The following is a 23019-nucleotide window of genomic DNA, read 5'->3' on the forward strand; positions in this document are numbered from 1 at the left end:
CGAGGAGAATATAAACACCACCCACTCTAATAATAATAATAATAATAATGATAATAATAATAATAATAATAAAGAAATCGATTAAAAAACCCGCCCATAAAACTGTTAAATTAATTATTAATTAATTATTACATTAAATGAAACAATTTTATTGCCTGGTTGGTTAGCCATCCTTGCCCCTCGGCTGTATTCATTTGTGTTCATTGTGTCTTGCATTGTTGTTGTATTCAGAAAAGAACATTATTTTATTTTCTGTCTGTAAAGTCAAAATGATGCGATAGTAATTCGTAATTATGATGTCAAAATTATGAGATATTAACTATCCAAAGTAAACTCAAAATTAACTTATTATCCTATGGCTATGACTTACTCTATCATATCGCAAACTCTAAATAAAACAAAAACAAAAATGACAGGGCGGTCGGACAATTTCTTAAACCTCCGGAACCTTTGTCGTGTATTTTAAACCTCAGGAACCTTTGGCGTGTGTTTTGTTTCCGATCGGAGCCATTAGAAGTAAGCTCCGCAAGCGTGTGTACAGTAGAGTCCATGCTCAAGTCTGCTAATAGTGATACTAAGAGCGTGTGTATGGAAATCGTACATTAAATTTGTTAAACTCCAACGGACATTTGAAAACATCTTGATATTTCCTGAAGAGGAGGAAAAGTTGTGATCAACTACAGACAGTCTGTGCTTTGACTGTACCCACCGACCACCATGAAGATCAAGAGGCAGAAACAAGCCAAGAAAACCATAAGCTTCTACAAATACAACTTCAGCTTTAGGGAACCTTTTCAGATCCTCATTGATGGGACTTTTTGTCAGGCGGCGCTGAAAAACAAGATCCAGATCAAAGAGCAAATGCCAAAGTACCTGATGGGGGAGGTGCAGCTGTGCACCACCAAGTAAGTGGATTTACTCTTGTACCGGATACATTTAACTGTCCCATCTAATCTAATTTCCTGTTATTTACCCCTGTGTGTGTGTGTTTATCTCAGCTGTGCACTGAAAGAACTGGAGACTCTGGGGAAAGAGCTGTACGGAGCCAGAATCATCCTGCAGAGGTTTCAGGTCAGGAAATGTCCACATTTCAAGAGCCCTGTCCCCGCATCAGAGTGTCTGCTGTCCATGCTGGGGGACACAAACCCCCACCACTACTTTGTAGCCACACAGGTAAATGCTATGAGATCCTGCACACACACACACACACACACACACACACACACACACACACACACACACACACACACACACACACACACACTCCAACACCACCCAGGGGATTTATTCTCATGCAAGGAAATGACATGAGACATTACATTTTTATGGTTGGAGGTGATTCATGCCAGCACTGTCTATATGTCTTAACTCTCTGTTTCCAATGTATTAGATACACCAAGCTAAACCTAATACAATACAACAGTCCTGCATCAAATCCTATGTTCATGAGGGTTATAATGTTTTCGTTAAATTGTTCTAGAGAGGAGTTGATTTAACGTCATCATTTTGAAGGCTGGTTGTCAAAGTATTATAAAAACAGTATAAAACTCTGTATAATGCCATACAGTTCAAAGGCACCATAGACTCCGGGCTCCACAATGATCATGAAGTTGAGTCAACACCTCTTTAAAATACTTCCATCAAAAACGGAACATTGCCTATTAATAAAGCATTAAAGTAGAGTCCCATCTGGGTATGAGAGCTTGGCAGTTAGTAGAGTCCGTTCCCCTGAGCACTGAAAAGTTGTCTCTTTGCGAGGTTGCCAAACAAGTACTTAAACTATTAAAAGTGTTGTCATTAAATATACCAGCAGTAAGTTAGACAGCGTGTGGGCATCTGTCACATTCACGTGTGTTTCTAAAAACAGTGTCGGGGGAGTCTGTGCAGGTTTAGGTGCTCAACGCAAAATGTGATTGAGTGAAATGGGGAAAAAAGGGGAGCCTGTGCAAAAATATCCTGAGTCAGTCCACTCCCATATGTTTTAAATATGCCCTGGTTGTGGATGCAGAGCCACAATGTCTTTAGGCTCAAATTTAGATTTTTTTTTGGATTTAAGATGTTTCAGATTTCTTTTTACTTGTGAAATACTGATTGGTTTACCTCTTTGAGCCTCCAACAGTTATTCAAATGAAGCAGACTCAGAGGTTTAAAGGAGATTAAAATGGTCACAACTTGGTTGCAGATAGACGCTGCTTCGTTTTGCAGCGCCACCAGCCTAAAACCTGGGGAAACGCTTTCAGAATGAAGCAAATCAACATCAACCTGGGAGAGTAATTGACTTAAGGATTTGATTTGCCCTCATGACAGATAGAGAGCACTGCTTGTTATGGGTCTTTTCACGTGGAGAAGGTGTTTATCAACTGAATGAAACCATAGACCTCCTAAAAGAGTGGAGGCTAATTAAAGATCAGTTTAGGAATTTGCAAGTTTAAAAGGATCCAAAATTAGGGCCAAATGGAGAAATGTTGACATGTATTAAGTTTGCATCCCCTTACACAGTCTACTGTATGTGGTGTGTTTTCTCTAGGACCACACAGTGACCACAGGGCTGAAGAAGATCCCAGGCGTTCCTCTGCTCTACATCATCCTCAACACCATCGTGCTGGACAAACCCAGCCAGACGTCCCTCAACCACGTCCAGGCCGTCCAGCTCGGGGAGCTGGTGAGCCCAGCCCAGCAGCAGAGCATCCGCAGCCTGAAAGAGGAGCAGGGAATCGGCCAGAAAGACGGAGAGAGGCGAGGGAAGAAGAGGAAGAGGAAACAGAGCAACCCGAACCCTCTGAGCTGCCTTAAGAAGAAGAAGAAAGGAGGGCCGACGCCACCGCTGAAGAAGTCAGAGCAGGGGGAGAAGAGGAAAAGAAGCCGACACAAGAAACAAAAGACAGAGGGATGAGATAACACGTCTGCTCCTGCAGCTACAAATACATAATATGGCAGGAAGACAGAGACTTAAGCCATGTTGTTTATTTGAAGATGTCAAAGATGTTCATGTTTTATATAACCCTGATCTAAAATTATTACACCCTCCATATTAACTTCTGGTCTGTTTTTCTGATGTACAACAAATGCCATTTTAAAATACTGGTCATAGTATTTGTTTTATTGTGAAAAATTTTCAACAGTTTCCAGGACTCAGGGCTTTGCAGGCATGGGACTGAAACTGTTCAGAAACAAAGCAATATCTTTGAGATTGAAAGGATTTGTCTTTGCTTTTATACAAAATAAAAAAAAGCAGGTTTACAGGCACATAGTTTAAAATATATGATGCACTCAGACATTACATGATTAACAGTTGATATGGAAGTGGATATCAAAAACAATGCATTCAGCTGTCTTTGCAGAAGCATAGGGAAGAAATGTGGTCACATAAAATAGTTTATACTGTACGCTGTTATTTCTTCTAGATTCATTCTGTAATATTTTGTCGTACAATGAGTTTAGAGTCCAAACAATGACACACATCCCACATGTGTCCATTCAGACTTCTCTTGATCATGTTTCAGGTTTCCAAGTCATTCTTTAGATTAAAAATCCATTTAACATTTAAGTAAAAAAACCAATTAATTCTGTATAACTGCCATATGTTACAACATTAAATGAATATTGAGCAGAGTATCTGATTTACACTGTCAAAGGTTACTGTGGAACAGTATGACACCACAACAGCTTCATTATCAAGACATTACATTACTGTATGTCACCCATTAGTAACTAAATGATTATCCATATATAAAAGGGACATTGGATAAAAGGAGTCTGTGTGTCACATACTTCAAGTCATTGTAAGAGTAAAAGAGCAAGACGGCAATAAAAAGTAGTTCCACTCTAATAAAAGATTACAGGACAGAGCATGCACATATGGCAGACCACTGATGTTTACATCATCTAGAGGTTAAAACTCTGAAGATATTATTTTACAAACTGTGTCCCAGTTCAATACTACACACTATATAGTATTTTCTTTTTGGCAAGAAACCATCTTATCTGTTTTATTCAAGCAGAAAATTATACTAAGTGTCATCAAACTGCCTCTAAAATGACACTGCTAATTAAACAAAGAGACAATGTTAATGATAATGTTTTCCCATTATCCAGTATTAGTAACTTTTATGTTTTTTTCAGGTGTTGTAGAACTGTTTCACCACCATCCACAATTAATTTCGAATTAGATTTCCAGCTGTGAGAAGCTTCTCAATTTCCTTCGTGAATAGCGCTGTAGGAGAATGGTGTTTCCCAGTCTGAACACATCTCATACTCAGATCCTGCTTAGAATTAGTGTGTTGTACAGATTAGGGACACAACTGTAGTTTTGTTGACTCTGGTGTAAACAGTCTGATGCAAGCAAAGCATTTGCAAAAACAACTGCTTAAAGTGCTAAGCTACAGATGTATAATGATTCATTCCTGGTCTGTGAGTGCATATCACTACTTTAGTCACTGTTGAATTGTACTCTTGCAGAAACTGGATACAGTGCATGCTCCTTATGGCTGCGTACATGAGATTTTTTTTCTCCCCCGCAGTAGTGGGAGAGATGAGTCTACAAGTAACATGGTTGATTGAGTTGCCGCTGTGTAAACACGCAGTCGTCTTCCACTGTAAACATATCTTAAAATACACTCCTTTTAAATTTGGTGGCCTACCAGTGCAACACAACAGCTTCTTGTTGGAAGTAGTGCTTGTCACAGTTGTTGACATCTGCTTGAAAAAAAATGAGTAGAAAGCAACTCCAAACAATGAGGTGCACATACAGTAGAACGTTTTTAATACAGTGTGCACTTTAATTAACTGTATACTAATTTTAGCAATAAAGTGAGTCTTTGTAATAAAACAAGATACAATAAATAATAATAAATAAATAAATAATAAGACAAAATTGTCCATTGTTTGGAGTTGCAATCCTCTTCCTCACTGTGAAGTTTTTCAAGGAATAAATGTCTTGATAATCCAACCGTGTTATTCACCCCTGTTTCCTCCCATCACTGCTTAACATTAAATTATTGTAGACAGAAGATTTAAAAAAAAAAAAACCTATTACCAGGACACAAAAACAAAGCTAAAACATCATACCCAAAAAACAAGTCAACGTACTCAAATAAATAAATAAAACCTTTGTGAACTTAACACACAAACAGTGTTGTGTTGAACAAACATAAGGAGCACAGAGCAGAGTATTTTTTTCCTGTTCACACTGTAGAGTTGAGTGTTTTCTAGATGATGTGGAAGCGAGGTCCAGGTGTAGCTATGATGTCGCTGTAAGGCTCCTCCTGAACGAGCTCCACCGCCTGCTGCTTCTTCAGAACCAGGAAGCTGTAGAACTTGGCTGCCGCCTGCTTCCTGTTGTTGTTTCTGCACAGGTCCAGCAGGCTGACCGACTGGGCGCCTGTTTTGGCCATCACCCTCTGAGCCAAGGTGAGAGAGAGAGAGAGAGAGAGAGAGAGAGAGAGAGCGAGAGCGAGAGAGAGAGGAGAGTCAAGGAAGGAAAGACACCAGCTCAACAATTAAAAATGTATCAGTGGTGTGCTTTGCTACATCCACTGACATGAGGCTGTGATCTCTGTACTATTAACTGCTGTATTATTGCATGCATTGTTCCTCACTTGCTGCTTTGTTCTTCTGTTTCATCTAAGATGTTGTCATATACACACCTGTAGGCCATGAAGCATCTGCTGTGTTCTTTTGTTCCACCTCCTCTCCTCCTGGTCCTGGTCGCCCCCCTGCACCTCTTCCTCCTAACACAGGAAAAGCACTGCTGTAAATACTAATAAGGGTTGTAAAGTCCAGGATACAATGAGTGTGTCTATGCTCAGTTAAAGGATAAAAAACTTTATAAAATAGCAAAAAATAATATTACAAGTGTATCATTCAAGTGTTTGTGGATTTCTATCTCACCTCTTCATCAGAGTCATCATCGTTCTTTTTCTTGTCCTTATCGGCAAGCAGGTCCAACTCTATCAGCTGGCTGATGCTAGTGGTGGTTGTTTCCTCTGGGGGCAATTCAACATTGGACGACGCCTCCAGCTGCTGGGGCACATTACAGGCTCTGGACCCCTGCTGTTGCTGCTGCTGCTGCTGTTGTTGTTGCTGTTGCTGGTCCAAAGCTCCCATCTGGAGGAAAGAGTTTAAGAGGAGACAGAGATGGTGGCAGAGTTGTTAGAGAGGACAAAGAGAGAGCAGAGGAACAGAAGAGAGTGAAGAGTATAAGAAAATCCAAATTTTAAAAAAGTAGAGCAAACAGAGTTACTGGAGTTGTGACATTAAATATGGGCTGATATCAGATGTGGAAAAGTCTTACAGGTGTAAGGATGGATGGTGAGTTTGCATCTTCTTCAATACAGACATTACTAGCAGGGAGACATTGGTACTCACAGGCAGAGCTGGCTCTGTGTCCTGGGACTTGCGTTTCAGGCCTCGTTGGGAAGATGGTGGGGGCATGACTGATTCGTCCAGCGTCGTCCTGCTGCCCTCCACAGCTGAAGTCTGAAGTGCACTGGCCTCTTCCATGATGGTCTGGTCTGGAAGGCAAATGGATATGCATAACAGAAGAACTGACATTGACAAAATATGTTTTTTGTGCCCAAGAACAATAGATCTTTCTGTTCATCGTTGCACAGCATGTGCAGTATGTGGGCATCCACTCTCTTCAACCCACACCAAAGAAAGGAAAACTAGAATTACTGCTTTCGTAAAACCAGTCAAGTTGTAGGAAAGGTCACAATCTCCCCTTCCTTAGTAACAGTGTGTCACTGTGACCTTTGACCTTTGACCACCAAAATCTAATTAGTTCATCCCAGAATCCAAGTGAACATTTGTACCAAATTCGAAGGAATTCCCTCAAGGCGTTACTGAGATATCACGGTCACGAGGAGAACCCAAAAACCTGAAAACATAAAGCCTCTGGCCCTGGCTGTAACCAGGCAGAGGCACAAAAATGTAATACATGATGTAATTTGTGGAAGGAACTATGTATTTTGATATCAATAAAAAAATTAATAAAAAAAATGTAATACATGAAAATGAAAATATCCATATTGTTCGTGCTATGACTTTCAACAAATAAATTCAGGTTAACTGTACACACAAAAAAACATTTCTCACCCATGATGTCTCTCTGCTGGTGGCCTGTGGTTTCCTCTCTGGGCACCTCTGGGTTCTCCAGATCTTTGAGGAACTCATCCAGACTGTCCGCCTCTCCACCTTTCCTCCTCTTCCTCAGCTCATCTGGTACCAGCGGTGTCAGACACCTTGTAAACATCTAGAGAGAGAAAAGAAGAGAAAGCAAAGAGGCAGAAAGATACAATATTTTAATTCTGTAGGGTGTGTGACTGTCTGCAGTGTATAATAATTAATTTAACTAACGGTACATCTGTGTTACCTTGAGCAGCCTGGTGTTCCAGAGAGACTGAGCAGGCAGCGAGAAAAGCTTCTCGACTCCTCCAGTCTCCTTCCACATCATCAGCTTCTTGGTGGGAGGTGCCAGGTCCAGGGTGGTGACGATGTCCGAGTAGTCAGACAGTTGTGCACGGATGGTTTTACTGTCTAATTCCTTCACGCTGTCCACAATCAGCTTCCTCTTACGCTTTGCCTTGGTCTCCTTTACTGCACAGGCCATAGGGAGACAGATGTACAACAGCAGCGCAAACCAAAGTAGCTCTGACATTTGGTTCAAAAACAACATATTTACAAAAAATGTAAATTCTGTAATTGTACACTTCAGTTTTTATTTGTAAAATGTGCTTTTCTATTATTATTACTTATAAAGAACTTATAAAGACAAATTTTCATAGATTTATAAATGCGAGATATTACATTTACCAAATTCACCATGATCATTTTCAACAAGTTAACACTAGTTTTGTTTATCAGCTGCTTGTCTCTTGACTTTATTCACTGATCTATGATCAAGATGATCGAGATGTTCAGATCTTGTTAACGGAAAGGGAAGGGAACCCATCAAAAATGAACTGGAACTGTATGTGCTAATGACTTTGTGAGGGCAATTCAGACTGAAGTTTCAGCAAAACACCGGAAAGTACAGGGATCCAGGAATGCTGAAGTGGTCTCTTGAAACCAGCAGGATTACCTGTGATGTCAATGGGCTCCAGGGCGAAGGTTTCTTCCTCATTGTGAACCAGGGTGGTCTGTTCTGTCTGGTCTGCCATGATTGGTAGGGGCTCTGTCGGGCCTGAATCTGGACTATCTGGGGCTCCAGCTAATAACACACAATCAAAGCCACTCACCACAATAGATATTCATGAGGAGGCGAATGAACTGTAATTTACAACACAAAACGAAACAACTTGTTGAGGGTCCGGTGCTGCAATTATTTATGGAACTCACCTGAGAGGGCATCAAAGTCATCATCATCGTCTCCATGGTCCTGAGGCATCATCACACTCTCTGTGATGGCAGGAGGATCATCAAAGATGCCGCCTCCATCCTCGTTACTCAGCAGCTTGTCCACTACACAGGAAAAAAACCCGCTCATTTTCAAGTTAAGTAAGCAAAGCAACCGGCAGGAGAACGACAATCATGGTCACATGTTGTGATTGCCTTTTCCGGAGAGCGCACAACAGCAGTGTTTGATCTGGGACAACGCTTCCCTGTTGGATATTCATGCAGTACTGTATACACAGTAGTACACTGTGTACACTGACTGAAATATCCAATTTGAGACACAACAAGTGTCATATACAGATGTCAGAAAACTAAACTGTGTTGTATTATTTCTCAGGTTATAAAAAAAAGTCATGCTGTTTCAAAACTTGTTATCCTTAAATTATTGCCTCTGTTTCACCAATTAAGTGTAGGATCTTACCCAGCATGCCTCCCTCATTGCTCTCCATGGGGTTGTCTCCAAAGTCGTCCTTGTACTGGTCGTCATACTCCAGGTGGTTGGACTTGTCAGCCATCTGGTTAGCTCCACCCTCTGCCTCCAGCAGCAGGTTGGAAGCTGATGTTCCCATGATGTCCACCTCAAACGCACTCTCCTCTCGCATCATCTCCCGGTCATCCATCCCAAAGTCAGCTGCACAACAGAAATGTGTATCCTTACAGTATATAATATAAAGTGGGCAAGAGGAGGCTGTTAAACTGTCAACTAACAATGAAAAAAAATACCTAAAGTGTTTAAACTGCTTGTGGCTGGTGGATCTCAAAAAAGCAACCTTTCATGAAGTACTTATCCTCAAATCCTTCTGTGTGGCTTCCCATTTATAACAGGATAAAGCTGGGGTGTTGCATGGAAGCTCCTGACGGTCACACATGACATTACCAAACAAAATCATGCATGCTGAGGAGAAAGATGCCCACCGAAGTCATTGTCCTGCAGCAGGTTGAGGTTGCCCACCTCCTCTCTCATGGTGATCTCCTCCACTCTGCTCTGGTTCAAGTTGAACTGCTGAGCAACATCAATATCACTGAAATAAAAAAACACACCACACAGTCAATATAATTTTATCTTGTACTCACAGGACTTCTCTTCATATGTAATCAATTTGTGAGCAGTGGAAAAGGTGAAATGTGCTGCTAAGCTCAATCCAAATTTCACTGCTTATTCAACACCTTCCAGGAGTTGATTTGTATGGAAGTGCTTGTCAACCCACCTGTTTTGTCTCTTTTTATCTACATTTCCCAGAATATTGAAATGAGTTAAACATGCAGGGTGAGAGCATGGGCGAATGCATCATCATAATTCTTTTAGTTGAAGAAAAGGAAACATGGATATTTCACAATATTTATTAAAAAAATCAACATTACAGACAGAATTATACTGGAAGGAAAACTGAAACTGATGTTTGTGAGCAAGAAAAATGTCCTACGTACACAACAGCTGCATGTGGGCCTAGGGCAACTATGAACCAGAGAGTCCCTTTGGTCATGACCTTTATTGCATGTCATTCTCCATCTTCTCTATACAATGCTATCTAATAAAGGCAGAAAAAAATTCCAACAAAAGTTTCTGGTGTATTTCTAACCTAATGCTGTCTCCTGAAGAGGTAGACTGATAGAGTACTCACTCAAGGTCTGGTAGTGGCTGGTCAAAATCATGGAACTCCTCAGGAAGAGTGATAGCATTGTAGGCTGCTTCTCTGTTCTCCTCTGGAAGATCCACCACACCTGAAACACCACAATGTAGGAAAAGAGTTGCAGCAAGTGACGCATAACTTTGATAACACAAATACGCTCTCATTTTAGATGTTTATACATGTAAATATGTATAAACTCACCACAATATCATAATTACACCACAGAAAGTATTAAATGATTTGTGTCTGCAGTTGTTTATGAGTGTCTGATTAATTTGTATTGTCACAGATGAAGCTGAATATCATCTTTATTGAGGGACAAGAGGAAGGCTTCAATCTCTGAGTGACAATGCATGTAACAAGGATGACTAGAGGGACAAGTAGAATGGTTTTGGCCCAGTTTCAAATTATAAGCAAAATTTTTTCCCCAAACCTGGTCGAAATGCCATCTTGATCTTGATGAAGGCCTCGTTACAGTCTGCCAGCAGGTATTTGGCCTTCCTGTGGTAGATCCTCACCACCCCCAGCAGCAGATGCCCTGATGTTCGTAAAGCCATTTTCACCTGTAAAAGTAATGACAAAAGGCACATCCAGAAAAAATCAGACATAATATATAATATACATATAAACTCTGTGCCACGATACAAACTCCAAGATGATGTTTGAAATTAACTATCAACTTCTATCTAAGTCTAATCTGCAGTCACAAAACTCAATATATTACATTTAATATGATATAAAAATTTGTATCAAGTCTTTGCTTGTGTGAGACTCAATGCTAAAAGTCTAAATGCTTCAAATTGTGATGATAAATCTGACAGTTACATGTGAGTCAACATGAAACGTTTGAAATACATGATACAGTTTGTAAATATATCAGCTAATACCAAGGAGGCTATTGGATCGTTGGGACTGCTACTGAAATACCAATCCCAAAAATACACAATTACACAAATACACACCTTCAAATTATAGGATGATTGGGTGTAAAACCATTCATGCCTGGCTATCAAAAAAAAAAAAAGACATAAAAATATAATCTCCTTTGAAAGTGACTGGGAGGCGTGGAAGTGAAGACTATGAGACGTTACCTTGGGTGAGATGATGCTCTCCACGCTGCTCTCCAGATTGCACTCAAACACATGTGCTTTGGTCAGCTTCTTGTCCCAGTGGGCCGCCAGCCAGATTTTGGCCAGCGGCCCACGTTTGCTGAGGACAAAGTGGGCGTAAAACATTGTCTCAGCCTCTTCTCACCACAAGGGAAAGGGGAAGGGGGAGGGTGTCAGGCCTGGAGGAAGAGAGGAGACAACACATAGGGAGAATCAACATACTGTACATGACTGAAATCACAACTCTGAATAGAGAAACAAAGAACGACAGCTGTGGACACGTGTCATCTGACCTGAAGATGCAGACACGGCTGTCATGGCAGGGTGAAAGCTGATTAATTGAGATTTTTCAACAAAGACCACATAACCCTGCAGACTGTGGTACGAGTAGGTGACCATTCCATCATGTGAACACTAATCTACATGTCTCAGTATTGATAAGTACTGTACATTAATTAGTGGTTTAACTAATATATGTGTGTCTGCTTTGACATGATGATAAGCTAATGGTTGTTGTTCATTAACACCAATTTCTTCTTTTAGATTAATCACTGGTTCCAGCTTCTCAAGTGAGAGAATTTTATACTTCTTTGTTAATAACTTGAAGATCTTTGGACTGCTGGTTGAATGAAACAATCAAAACAGATCACCTTAGGTTGTGGCATTCTCACTATTTTCTGATCAATTTATAGACAAAACAATCAATTGATTACTCAAGATTAAGTAGCAGTGATAAAAGCAGCAATAAAAGTAATAAAAGTAATTGATGGGGCAGACGTAATTTCTTTTCTTTTCTTTTTGTCAAGCTATGTCAACATGGTTTTGGTAAGGACTTATTTATAGCTTATCCTCCCTGCCATTGTTTTTTTTACCTTTTGCACCAAATTCCTGCCTTTTAATATAGTATACTCAGTTTTTTATACTCAGTTTCTTCTGTCTTCTGCACAGTCCTGTGATCACAGGAAACACCAGGGGGCTGCCCTATGGGGCTTGGTCTCCAAATCTTTTACTGTTCATTGCATTTGGTATTTTTTTTTTGTACCAAAACCAAATCATAGCTGCATAGGAACCAATTAGTTTAACACTGAGTGGTCAGAGCAAGGCGCTGAGAGAACAGAAAACGGAGACCTCTGTGTAGTCTTTTTTCTCACTCCTTGTCACTGAAGCAAAAGCTGGGAGAGTTTCCAGTGACCAGCTTCCACGCTCTGACAGCCAGGCCGCCCAAAATGAGGCAAGTAAAATAAACACAACCCGGAACAGCTACGTTTAATGAAAGCTTTAACTGTTCGCTCAAATTTGTAACGTCACCACTGTATTGCTGGCAGCATGAACATAACAAAAACACTATATTAGAAAGCGAGTCGTGGACATTAAAACGCTGAACGCTGATGATAATGAGGATACTAAGTTGCTGCCAGTCGAAGCATAGCTCTTTCTTCTTTCTAACAATACAGATGTGCCAGTTTGTTCATTTAGCGGCAGCTGGCGAACAGCTGGGGTGTGACGTCATTCCCACTCCAACTTCCGGTAAGTGGCACGCAGCAGAAGCCCCCCCCCCCCCCCCCATCTCACCTGAACTTATGACCGCCCCTGTCCTGAGAAGCTTATTTCACCTCTCTGTGTACATGCTGCGGTCTGCAGGCGATGAATAAACATGCTTGAAATAAAAAAAATAATAATTTGTGAAAAGCCCGTGAGGCAAACGCACCGGGACGCGTCCTCCAGGTAGGAGAAAACGCTTCCTGCGGCACTAAGCTGTACCTGCAGCTGCTACACCAAACGCAGGTGTTTTGACTGCTGTCAGGGCAAAACATAAAGAGTCCGCACAGGTAAAGAAACACAGGTTGAGGACAAGCAGACAGGCTTTTGTAAAGGTTAATGTCATTAAAGGAGGCGACCGTTACAACCCGTAACCGTTACAGGTACGTTACACCGCATTCACCGTTTCCACACGGATATTTATAAATGTGTATGAAAATAGATTTATATATTTATATATAAAGAGAGATATGTGTAATAATTGCCCCATTTGGTTTTTGTAACTGTCACACTGAACATAAACGACTCACCGGTTAGCCGTTTAGCCTTTTTCCCGTTTCGCCGGCTGCTGGATGTTTTTCCGCCTCCTCCTCCGACTAAAACAAACAAGATGGCGCCTTGTCTCCCTCCTCCACCGTCCCTGAGATTGGATGGTTTGAAAACCTCAGCAGGATGCAGAGTGGTGCTGATGCGGGGAAGAAGGGAGGGAGGGGAGGGGGGGCACTTAAGGCTACTTAAGTAAAAGTACTTATCAAGTAAAATTACAGTATAGAAATCCCCTTTCACGGTGCATATAATATTGAAGGATTATTATCACTGATATATGAGCGTCATTTTTGAGCCTTAATCTTGTACGCACTGTAATTTTAAATCTCTTGTGTTTTACAAGTGCTATAGCCTATAGCTTCAGTACATAGTGTGTTTTTCCAGTATAACTCTGCTCCTTTATAGGCTCCTTTATAGCCAAGAGCACTATGAGGAACAGTTGTTTGCTCATGTGACACAGCACCAGCTCAGCTGACAGAGGACAGACCACTGCTAACCCTGAGGACTTCCAGAAATACACAGCCACAGGTTCTACACCTATAAGCTGAGCCTAAACACCATTCACTGATTTCACTATTACTATTTTCACCTCTCAGTCTAAAGCTGATTCTATGCAGAAACAGTAAAAATAAACAAGTAAAGCACATAAAACAATGTAGAATTGGAAAGATAAATAAAAAAAGAATAGAGTAAACACAAATTACTCTCCCTGCATGTCCTATTTTGTTCTGAAAAACAGTTTCTTTTAATGGCATTCGACCTGCGAGAACTTTTGTTGACTTCCTCTCCTGTTCTCCGTCTTCATCTCTGCTACACTTACTGTTAAACTTGAATTGATTGAGTCGATTGTCCATTTAAAGGGGAAAGAATATTCAAACAATTACACATTTAATATACACAAAATCAAGACAACAGTTCACATATTCTATAATAAAAGCAATGTCAGAGCATCTTGTGATGTTCCACAAATAGCTGAAAGTACCACTAGGAGGCAGCAAAGCCATTCAGATAACACACACGCTCAGGTGTTACATGGTGAACTCTTCATTGGAGAGAAAAATAAATCACCTGACTCTGGTGGACTTTATGGGAAGAATTTCTTTTCAAGACAATAATGGCTCCTCAATGTTTAATTACCATACATAAAAAAGTGCGAGTTACCATATTGCAGTATTTTCCATCCTTGTAATTATAATAATTTAATTTAAACAGTGGGGCTGAGCCCTTCCAGTCCATTAAACATCTGTAAAATCTTACCTTAAACTTCCTCAAATGAATGTTTGAAAAGAAGTCAATTAGTTTTCAGGCAACCTGCTAGAACCATTAAAAAAGTATTCTATGGGGACAAAATCCACAGTCCTCTTTCTGTGCAAAAGCATAATGACCTAGAAATTACATACAGCATTTGGTCACTACTATATCTGCATGTAGTGAACATATCCTTATTAAACCTTTATATGGTTATGATTATATCTTCACAGCACTTAAGTTAAGGTTGAGGAAAGATCATGGTCTGGACCGTGGTCTTAAGGCTGACCTGACCAAAGTTCTTTTGTCCAATCACAGACGGGTCTCTGGAGTCAAACTGCTTTGCACACCAAAGAAAATGTTACCTCTGATTATAATCCAGCCAGTGATTACATTTGCCACCACAGCATAACTAGTAAAACAGTTTAGTACTACTTACTTTTTTGAAATGTGTTGGCGGCATCAAATTCAAATTGAGCATATATTTTTCATAAAACGATAAAATTTCAGCATTTCAACATTTGATGCGTTGTCTTTGTTCTATTTTCAATTAAATATGGGTTTACGTGATTTGCAAATCATCGCATTCTGTTTTTATTTACATTTTACATAGTGTCCCAACTTTTTTTGGAAACAGGGTTGTAGTTAAAAAATTAGCTGCACCCCAACAAATTACAACAGTAAAATACTGCTTACACATGAATGAGTAAAAACCAATGATCCAATGATATAAAAGTCACAGGGGACATTTTTCTACATTTAATACTCATGCTATTTTCTCATTGTACTTAAATACTTTTACCTAAGTAACATTTTCAATGCGGGTGTCTCACTTTCTCCACCACTCTGCCCGTCTATCCCACCACCTGAGGCTCACTCTGTGTACTTGGCAGCTTGTTTGTCTCTGTCATTGTTGTCACGTGTCGCCCTGCTCCCTTGACCTTCAGGACTGATGGCCCAATCCCTCCAACCTCTTCTCACGCTCCACGGACCTCTGCACAAATGGAGTCATAGCTCACGTCTTATGAGCTCTGACAAGTGCACCGCTCTGTGTGATGCTGTCCAACACGCTCCTCCACCGATCCACAGATTACTGTTTGACAGAATTGCAAATCAAAGCCATTTATTTAATGGTTGATGTGTGGAGCAGAACTGGGCTTAGAGTTTTTTAATAGAGTGTTGGACGTCGCAAGGTCTCGCTCTCTTTCACACACACACACACACACACAAAACATCTCTTTGTTTCCTTTCACATAACTGAAAAAAGCTAAATACTTCATAAAGGTGAGGAATTACCCGGGGAAAAAGATGTGTACTTGAAAGCGATGACTGAGTGTGAACTCCCTTCCAAATGTATCTTCTCACTTCTCACAGCCGGGCCCATCAGTCAGGCAGGAAAATACACTAGTCCCCTATCGCATCTCAATACAAAAGTCAGGGGGAGAAACTGTTCATTGCTGCCAAAAGCCATCCCACAAACCCCAAAGGGAATGGACTTAACTTGGGCACAAAGGGCCTGGTTATATTTCACCCGAAGGATGGCCTTTGTGCCTCGGAATCAGCTAACACTGAGGCAGTGTCTCCCTCCTCGCCCAACCTGTCTGTCTCCTAAGCTGACAAGCAGGTCTTATTTAGGGGGGAGGCACTGAAAAAAGTCCACTGGGGGTTGTGATGGATTTTGTCTTCGCTGTACATGCAGGCACACACACACACACACACACACACACACACACACACACACACACACATGGGTTTACACATGGGCACTTTTGTCCAAATGAGAGCTCACTCACAACACATTTCTCACACTGGAATTGTATGGGGGCGGGATTGACTGAGAGAAAGAAAGAGAGAAAAGGGGGAGGGAGGAGAGGGGGGGAGGTTAGTGGCGGTGGTTGCAGGGGTCTTTTCAGTTCTTTTTGGAGGCAACAATAGTCTTTGTCCGAGATCCTCCACCATTCCTATTAGTGTTAAGGAAAGGAGGGGGGGGGGGGGGGGGGGGGGGGGGTGCAGGCGGAGGACTGTTTCTCCATAGTAACAATGACAAAACAAGCCAGTTCAACTCCAGGCAGGCGAAGGGATGATTGCAGCCACTGAGCAGAGGCACAGAAACTTGTGCTGCTGAGTCCTGCTCACACAGGGGAAGGAGGAAGACCGGCTCAGAGCGGATTCATAAGTTGGAGATCTAGTGGGGTGAAAAGAAGAAGGAGAAAAGGAAGAGAAGAAGATCCCAAAAGTTTGCTGTCATTGTTTTCTGTCACAGAAAGAGCTGGGAAGCAACACGTGACTGCCTGCAGGATCCTACCGTCTCAGCATGGACCGGGACAGTCACAGCGAGGATACTCTGTCCACCATGGTGCTGGAGAACATTAAAAACAAACTCATTCATGCCTTCAGAGTGACAGAGGAGCCCAGAGAAGATCCTCAAGTCTCTGGATCCACTGTCAGACCAGTCAGTATTGGCAGAAGTTACCAAGCCAACGAAGAGCTGAGGAGGGCACAGATAGATGGAGCGATAACCTGGCTGAGGTCCGAACTGGTAAGCTGTGATTGGCCACTTACAGATTTGACATTTTGTGCTTTTTCTCTGTAGTTTGCAACAACTGTCATTCACTATAATGACCAGTGTTGTCCCAGATTTTTACATTGTTAATGGCAGGATATTAATGTAGAGTAAATGTTAAAAAAAAAAAACCTAGTATATGTCCTGTGTATCTTTATATCTTTGCAAGTGTATACATTACACCTGACATGCTGATTCAGTTCTGTCATTGTTGTCATGCAGCTGGAAATGCGCTCACAGGACCTCCAGCTGGCTCAGACACTGCTGGGGCTCAACACAGAGATCCAAAGACTGAGGAGGGAGAGTTACGGAGGTGTGGAAGTAGAGGGGGAGGATCAGCAGTAAGCCGAACCAGCAGAGAGCATCTTCTCTGGGGAAGACCTAAGAATGAGTAGAGGAACAGCAGGTAGAAAAATACTCTTACTGGAACCCAAGGTGGACAAGGAAATAGCTGTGAGGCAACTGAAAACTCAGAATGCATTTGCTTGTGATAATGGCTCATTGTCATGGTACAAAATAGACACCAGTTGGATGTAAAGTAGCCTGGGTAGAGGAATAAAACGATAAAATGTGCTTGGCTTTCTGTGGTCCCACCATGTTTAATTTAGATTTTATTGCACTTTTGCAGAGTTGTGCTAAAGAAAGGTGTTTGTGCATGTTTTGTTTCTTTGCGAGCTGGAGAAACAGGACATTTTGAATGTAAAGATGAAATCATAAAACATTTTTATGTGGACATGTTTTGTAATTTGACAAAAATAAAGAGTGCAACATTATTATTTTAATTTCTTTATTATGCTGGCATACTGTACTGTTGCAGTACAGTACCTGTTTGAAATACTGCTAAAAGTTCAGGTACGGTTAATAAATACATCCACATCTCACTTCCGGACTATTCTAGCTTGTACAGTTCACGGATTCTTTCTATACATCAACAATATAACCATAGTTTCCATTTTAAACATTGATTTACAGGTTGGCTCGCTAGCTTAACTCTAATAATCATTTCTCAGAGAGATTTTTAAAACTACAAGGCCTCACTAACAGTGTCCTACTGTCACCAGAATGTTTTATCACTGCATGTGCATAATAAAAATGCAATGAACTTCACGCTGTCCTGCTGCGGCATTGACTCCATTCTGTATAGTTAGAGCGGTAAAAGGTCAATGAGCTTCCAGCAAAATTCAGAGTTTAACATATTATAGTGTATGAAAAATCCACTCTTCCCACAGTTTGCCTTCAAAACGGCTGTTAACATTTATTTGTCTACATAGAGAAGAAAACTTTCTCTCATTTTCAGACACACAATACTACACAAAGACAACAATGACTGCCTTTAGGTCGACCTTTGATACAGAACCTGTGCTATCCTGTCACACAGTCACTAACTTGAAGGAATAGGACATTTTAGAAAATGCTTATTTGGTTCCTTGCTAAGAGTTAGAGTAGATTGGTTCCATGACCTCCCATTGACCCATTAAATATAAAGCTACAGACGTCGGTTAGCTTAGCTTAGCTTTTAGACTAAAAAAATGGGAAAACAGGAAGCCAAAATCTGCCAACCAACAATACTAAACCTCACTGTTTAAGACATTATATCTCATATATTCTCTCATTTATTTAATCTGTACAAAAACACAAAACCTTTCACACAGAGTCAAGCTAGCTGTTTCTCTCTGTTTACAGTCTTTATGCAAAGCAAAGCTAGCTGACAGCTGGATGTAGCTAACTCTCAACAAGAAAGTGAATAAATGTATTACTAAAAAAAAAAAAAAAAAAAAAATCTCCTTTTAATCCGTATGAGCACCCTATCAAATTTAGCAAATGTATTAATTTACAATGTCATATTTCTGTTAAGAAAATAGAAATGACAAAGAGTAGGCTGTAAACTGATGAAACCATTAGAATGACACATTGTATTTAGTGTGATGATTTAAATGAAAATTACTTTTGCGTCAACATTGTAAGGCCATGATAAGCCTACACGTCATCACTACTGATTCTTTCCTTAACTCCACTTCATCCTCTTGTTTGGTTTCTCTCAAAGCAGAAAAACTGAAAATGAGAAACAGAAAGAGGGCAGTGAAATTATGGTGGGAAACAGCAGATTTGTTTATCTTGCTCCGCCTTGTCTTTGCTGACTGTCTCAGAGGATAAAAGGAAGCTGAGGAGAGACTTCAAAAGTTGAATTTCTGTTAATAGTAATAGTAATTTTCAAGGCACAGAGCTTCTCCTGCTGAACGCTCTCTTCGATAAAACCCCTGAGTAACGGGGCGGAGGCATCTTCAGGAAGGAAACGGAAACGCCCGCCTCCCCTGAGCTGGAGTAGACGCTGCCGCTTCCTCGTTCACTCTCAGAGTCCCAGTAGCTGCCTTCTTCTTCCTCCTCGTCTGTTTCCTCCTCTTGCTCCTCCTCAGACAACTCCTGCTTCAGCTCCTGGATGCCGGAGTGAAGCTCCATCAGCTGCCGGATCAGAGCTTGGTCCTGGGAACGCATTTCCATCTGCACACAGAGAACATATCTGTTTAGTTGGATTTTTAAATATCCCAGATATACCGACGAATGGATAGAAAGAAAACTTAGATACAGGACCAAATATTATATGGTGAAAGACAGAAACAAGAAACTGAAACTGAACTTGAGTTTCTTGCCTTTTCAAACTGAACAGGTTCATGCTCAGTGTGAAACCACAGCTATTTCATTTGAGCGTCGCCCTTTTTCAAATGCAAATGCATCTTTCTGCTGTTCTCTTTCTTCTCTTTCTTATGGGAGGCTGTCTAATTGCTGGCATTGTAAAATAAGATATTCAGAATTCCACCAACTTCAGAGTCCAAGTTTGTCCTAACGAGTGAGGAATGTCCCAGACAAAAAAACCCTCTGGTCCGATCTGCATTTCTTTTCTCTCTTAATTACATCACCAGGCTGAGACTGGGCTCCTACTGAAAGGTACTGGTTTTTTACCGCCTTTGTCAACACTTGGAGGAATGAGAGAAGAAACATGAACTTTTCCTTTGAGGGATTTGGAGATGTGAGCGTGCCGCTGACTCCGGCTTCTTTGCCAAACTCCAGCCCTTTTCAAATAGTCTGAATGTGTGTATCTTCATCTGCATGTGCCTCTTTTCTTTGTTGTTCCACCGCAAACTTTAAATCTTAATCATGAGGCAGCCATCGTACTAGCTCTTATAACATTTCCTGTTATCTTTTCCTATAGGAACACATGAACAGAGCACCCTGAGATTTGTTTGGGGGTGACACAACCTCAGCAGACTCACTATTGGTCAGTGTGAAGTGGAAATTATTGTTTTTTTGGGTTTTTTTACTCAGAAGGTCTATTGGATGCGAATTTGAAAAAGAAGACACGCTTACTTTCACACTGGAACTATTGCTTATTGTTTTATGCTGTTTTCAGCTGTTTCATCACACAAATAAGGTTGTAAATCAAACGTCATGATGGGAATGATGTTATGTAATGACTGCACCACAGTCAAACTGGTCAATCATTTAGGTCTTTAAAGGGACATTCAGTTTTTCTACACATTAAGTTTAGTTTACTCATCACAAGATTTGCTACTTAAAACTGTGAAAACTGCTGTTTAATCTCTTCTGTGGCTGTGGCTTGGCTTCTACTGCTTTGATTTTAACCATTTGTTATTTTATTGGTCTTGCGTGAGTCCCTCAGCTTTATGAAACAGCAAAATAAAGTTACTGGAGTGCAAGGATAAATCAAGATAACAATGGGAAAGTCGCAGTAAAGTCAGGCAAATCTTAAAATATTCAACCACTGTCTCAAAAGCTTTCTATCTAGGTTTTACCTTTCTTTGTATAAATTCTTTTTTGCAGCATTTTATCAGTAGGACATAAAATGTTGACTAGGTTTATACACGAGTTCACTGTTTTTGTTTTTGTTTTTTTTATCACAAATTTAGAGGTAGAATGTAAAATGACAATTTTAACACCTACTTCAAAAGCTCGCACGCAGCCACTAAATGGACCTTGACATTTACCCTGAATTTTAAAGATCTGAGACGAGTTTGTTTAAGCACAGTGACAAGAATCTGTCAACGCTGAAGCTGCTGCTTATGATAACTGATGGGAAAAAATATTTTAATGAGGTCTGGGTTGAAATACAGTGAATTCTACCTGTTCTATATCATCACTGCTGTACGGAGGATTGTTAATAAACCAACCAGCAGGCCTCTGTTTTTAGTGTTTTGTCCAGCTCCTGCTCAGACACGTGGTTTCTCCTCGGTTACCATGACGAGCTGTCTGGGTGAATGCACTTAATGCCGAGTGATATATTAAGCTGCAACAATGAGCTTTACACAGTTGCTCACAGAGGTGCAAACAGACACACACACACACTCGGACAGACACATAAACACACACACACACACACCCTCTTTGACTGGAGGAGTAGTTTAAAAGGGGTTGACAGTGTAACAACATGACCTACATGCATCTTAGGAACAAAAAGGCAATAACTTGGGCCTCCCACACAAAAACATTCAGAGTGACCCAGGAGGTCATTTTGTTCGGGTGACAAATGTCTTGACCTTCGGCATAATGGACAATAAAATGCTTTTATACTCAGTGGAATCTTACAGATGTCAGAGGACCACACAGAGGGCTTTATAGCTCTATAGCTATTGCGTAGTATTTTTAATATTTTATATATATCCCCACTGATAGAGGAAGTTATCAGATCATTTACTAGAAATATCAAAATGTAAAAAAAACTTTGCTTTTTAAAAGGGTTACACTATGGAGCACTCAAGGTTTATATTTTTGTATGCAACAAAAAAATGTGAACTTCAGCATAACTTTACACAACACCAATGTACATAGGTCTTATCAGCTGCAAAGCACCCGTATGGATATGTATGGTCTTTAATCTCTAACAACACATCATATTTTATGATCTAATCATATATTTTATATGTAAATCAAAGTAACTAGTAACTATAGCAGTAAAAAGTACAATATTTACCTCTGAAATGAAGTGATATTTAAGTATAAAGTAGCATGAATACTAAGTAAATTAAAAGTAATTTACATATACCTCAAAACAGTACTTAGTTACTTTCCATGCAATTTAGAAAGAACAGGGTGAGATTTCTTCCGAGCCCCAGTCTTACCAGTTCTCTTCGCAGCCAGGCCAGTGCACTCTCAATGTCCAGCTTGTTGCCTTCTCCTCCAGCTGTGCACCCTTCTCTGAGGTGGTCAGTCCTTGTCCGCGGGTCCCTGCATGCACTCTGTCCGGCTGGTTTACAGTCATCAAAGGTGGAGGTCTTGCAGGAGAAGTCCCGCAGTCTGGTTAGGACCATTTCCATCATGTTAGGTTAGTCTTCTGTGTTGGGTCTTCTCAGCTGTAGTGCAGTTACAGCCTCGTCTGGTCTCTCCGTCTCTTCTGTTATGAGATCTCTTGCACTTCTGAGGACTTATGAGGAACTCACTCTCTCTTTCTCTTCTTTCAAACGCACTCCTGCCCCCCCCCCCCCCTGCTTTCTCTCCTTTCTTGCTGTCTGTCTCTCAAACATTACCGCCTCAGTTCCCTGGCAAAGTGGACTGGCGTCACTTGAGTGTGAATGTGACAGAGCAGGTCTGACGTCAGTGCATTGTCCAGATGCCTGACCTGGAGTTGTATACCACTTTTGGGGCCTTTCATCAGACGCACACACACAGTGATCATTAGGATGGAGAGGAGGGGAGGAGGTGCGCAGTTCCCATGGCTACAATAATTGTGCATCTTTAAAAATACTGGGGCTCACAATGGTTCTGGTCTGTTGTTTGGTCTGTTTACAGAGGATCCGGGGGGGGGGGGGGGGGGGAAGAGCATATGCATGCATATGTACACACATAAAGATACACAAACATGCACACACAGTGTGTAAGCGCATCTCTCATGGACCGGGTGAGTGGCCCGTCGCAGGGTCAGGATCTTAAGAACAGTGTGAACAGCCATGTGTAACTAACCCTTCTCGTGCCATCTTCC

General features: G+C 40.9%; 4 protein-coding genes across 5 annotated transcripts; 2 read left to right on the forward strand and 2 right to left on the reverse strand.

Annotated features, from left to right (window-relative positions):
* The first annotated feature begins 491 nt into the window (after positions 1-491).
* utp23 (UTP23 small subunit processome component) lies at positions 492-3610 on the forward strand. Its single transcript, XM_071500399.1, has 3 exons — positions 492-905; positions 999-1173; positions 2528-3610. The coding sequence occupies exons 1-3, from the start codon at positions 718-720 to the stop codon at positions 2891-2893; spliced, it is 729 nt and encodes a 242-aa protein (XP_071356500.1). The 5' UTR covers positions 492-717; the 3' UTR covers positions 2894-3610.
* On the reverse strand, positions 3080-13342 carry rad21b (RAD21 cohesin complex component b). Its single transcript, XM_071500388.1, has 14 exons — positions 13204-13342; positions 11117-11313; positions 10459-10588; positions 10017-10116; positions 9310-9416; positions 8816-9025; positions 8338-8460; positions 8081-8209; positions 7373-7596; positions 7096-7252; positions 6367-6512; positions 5890-6105; positions 5646-5729; positions 3080-5399 (listed from the first exon to the last, which is right to left on the reverse strand). Exons 2-14 carry the CDS (start codon positions 11258-11260, stop codon positions 5208-5210), a joined length of 1962 nt encoding a protein of 653 aa, XP_071356489.1. The 5' UTR covers positions 11261-11313; positions 13204-13342; the 3' UTR covers positions 3080-5207.
* aard (alanine and arginine rich domain containing protein) lies at positions 12725-17803 on the forward strand. Of its 2 annotated transcripts, none has more exons than XM_071500406.1 (3): positions 12725-12859; positions 16731-17006; positions 17253-17803. In XM_071500406.1, the coding sequence occupies exons 2-3, from the start codon at positions 16782-16784 to the stop codon at positions 17373-17375; spliced, it is 348 nt and encodes a 115-aa protein (XP_071356507.1). In that variant the 5' UTR covers positions 12725-12859; positions 16731-16781; the 3' UTR covers positions 17376-17803. The 2 variants fall into 2 exon arrangements, with proteins under 2 accessions (XP_071356507.1, XP_071356506.1); XM_071500405.1 differs by lacking the exon at positions 12725-12859 and adding an exon at positions 12917-13056.
* On the reverse strand, positions 17801-22567 carry LOC139634128 (uncharacterized protein C20orf202). The gene is made up of 2 exons (XM_071500404.1): positions 22163-22567; positions 17801-19529 (listed from the first exon to the last, which is right to left on the reverse strand). The coding sequence occupies exons 1-2, from the start codon at positions 22358-22360 to the stop codon at positions 19242-19244; spliced, it is 486 nt and encodes a 161-aa protein (XP_071356505.1). The 5' UTR covers positions 22361-22567; the 3' UTR covers positions 17801-19241.
* Positions 22568-23019: the final 452 nt, after the last annotated feature.

The sequence above is a fragment of the Trachinotus anak genome, unplaced genomic scaffold (genome assembly GCF_046630095.1).
Source record: "Trachinotus anak isolate AG129_WGS33_773 ecotype Australia unplaced genomic scaffold, CSIRO_AGI_Tana_v1 ptg000016l, whole genome shotgun sequence".
NCBI lineage: Eukaryota > Metazoa > Chordata > Actinopteri > Carangiformes > Carangidae > Trachinotus > Trachinotus anak.

Coding starts and splice junctions, on each gene's coding strand:
- rad21b (XM_071500388.1), bottom strand. CDS start 11,260: ATGTTTTACGCCCACTTTGTCCTCAGCAAACGTGGGCCGCTGGCCAAA. Junction 5,730..5,889: donor ATGATGACTCTGATGAAGAG/GTGAGATAGAAA, acceptor TTCCTGTGTTAG/GAGGAAGAGGTGCAGGGGGG. Junction 5,400..5,645: donor AGATGCTTCATGGCCTACAG/GTGTGTATATGA, acceptor ACCTTGGCTCAG/AGGGTGATGGCCAAAACAGG.
- utp23 (XM_071500399.1), top strand. CDS start 718: ATGAAGATCAAGAGGCAGAAACAAGCCAAGAAAACCATAAGCTTCTAC. Junction 906..998: donor GTGCAGCTGTGCACCACCAA/GTAAGTGGATTT, acceptor TGTTTATCTCAG/CTGTGCACTGAAAGAACTGG. Junction 1,174..2,527: donor ACTACTTTGTAGCCACACAG/GTAAATGCTATG, acceptor TGTTTTCTCTAG/GACCACACAGTGACCACAGG.
- LOC139634128 (XM_071500404.1), bottom strand. CDS start 22,360: ATGATGGAAATGGTCCTAACCAGACTGCGGGACTTCTCCTGCAAGACC. Junction 19,530..22,162: donor CCTGGCTGCGAAGAGAACTG/GTAAGACTGGGG, acceptor CTCTGTGTGCAG/ATGGAAATGCGTTCCCAGGA.
- aard (XM_071500406.1), top strand. CDS start 16,782: ATGGACCGGGACAGTCACAGCGAGGATACTCTGTCCACCATGGTGCTG. Junction 17,007..17,252: donor CCTGGCTGAGGTCCGAACTG/GTAAGCTGTGAT, acceptor GTTGTCATGCAG/CTGGAAATGCGCTCACAGGA.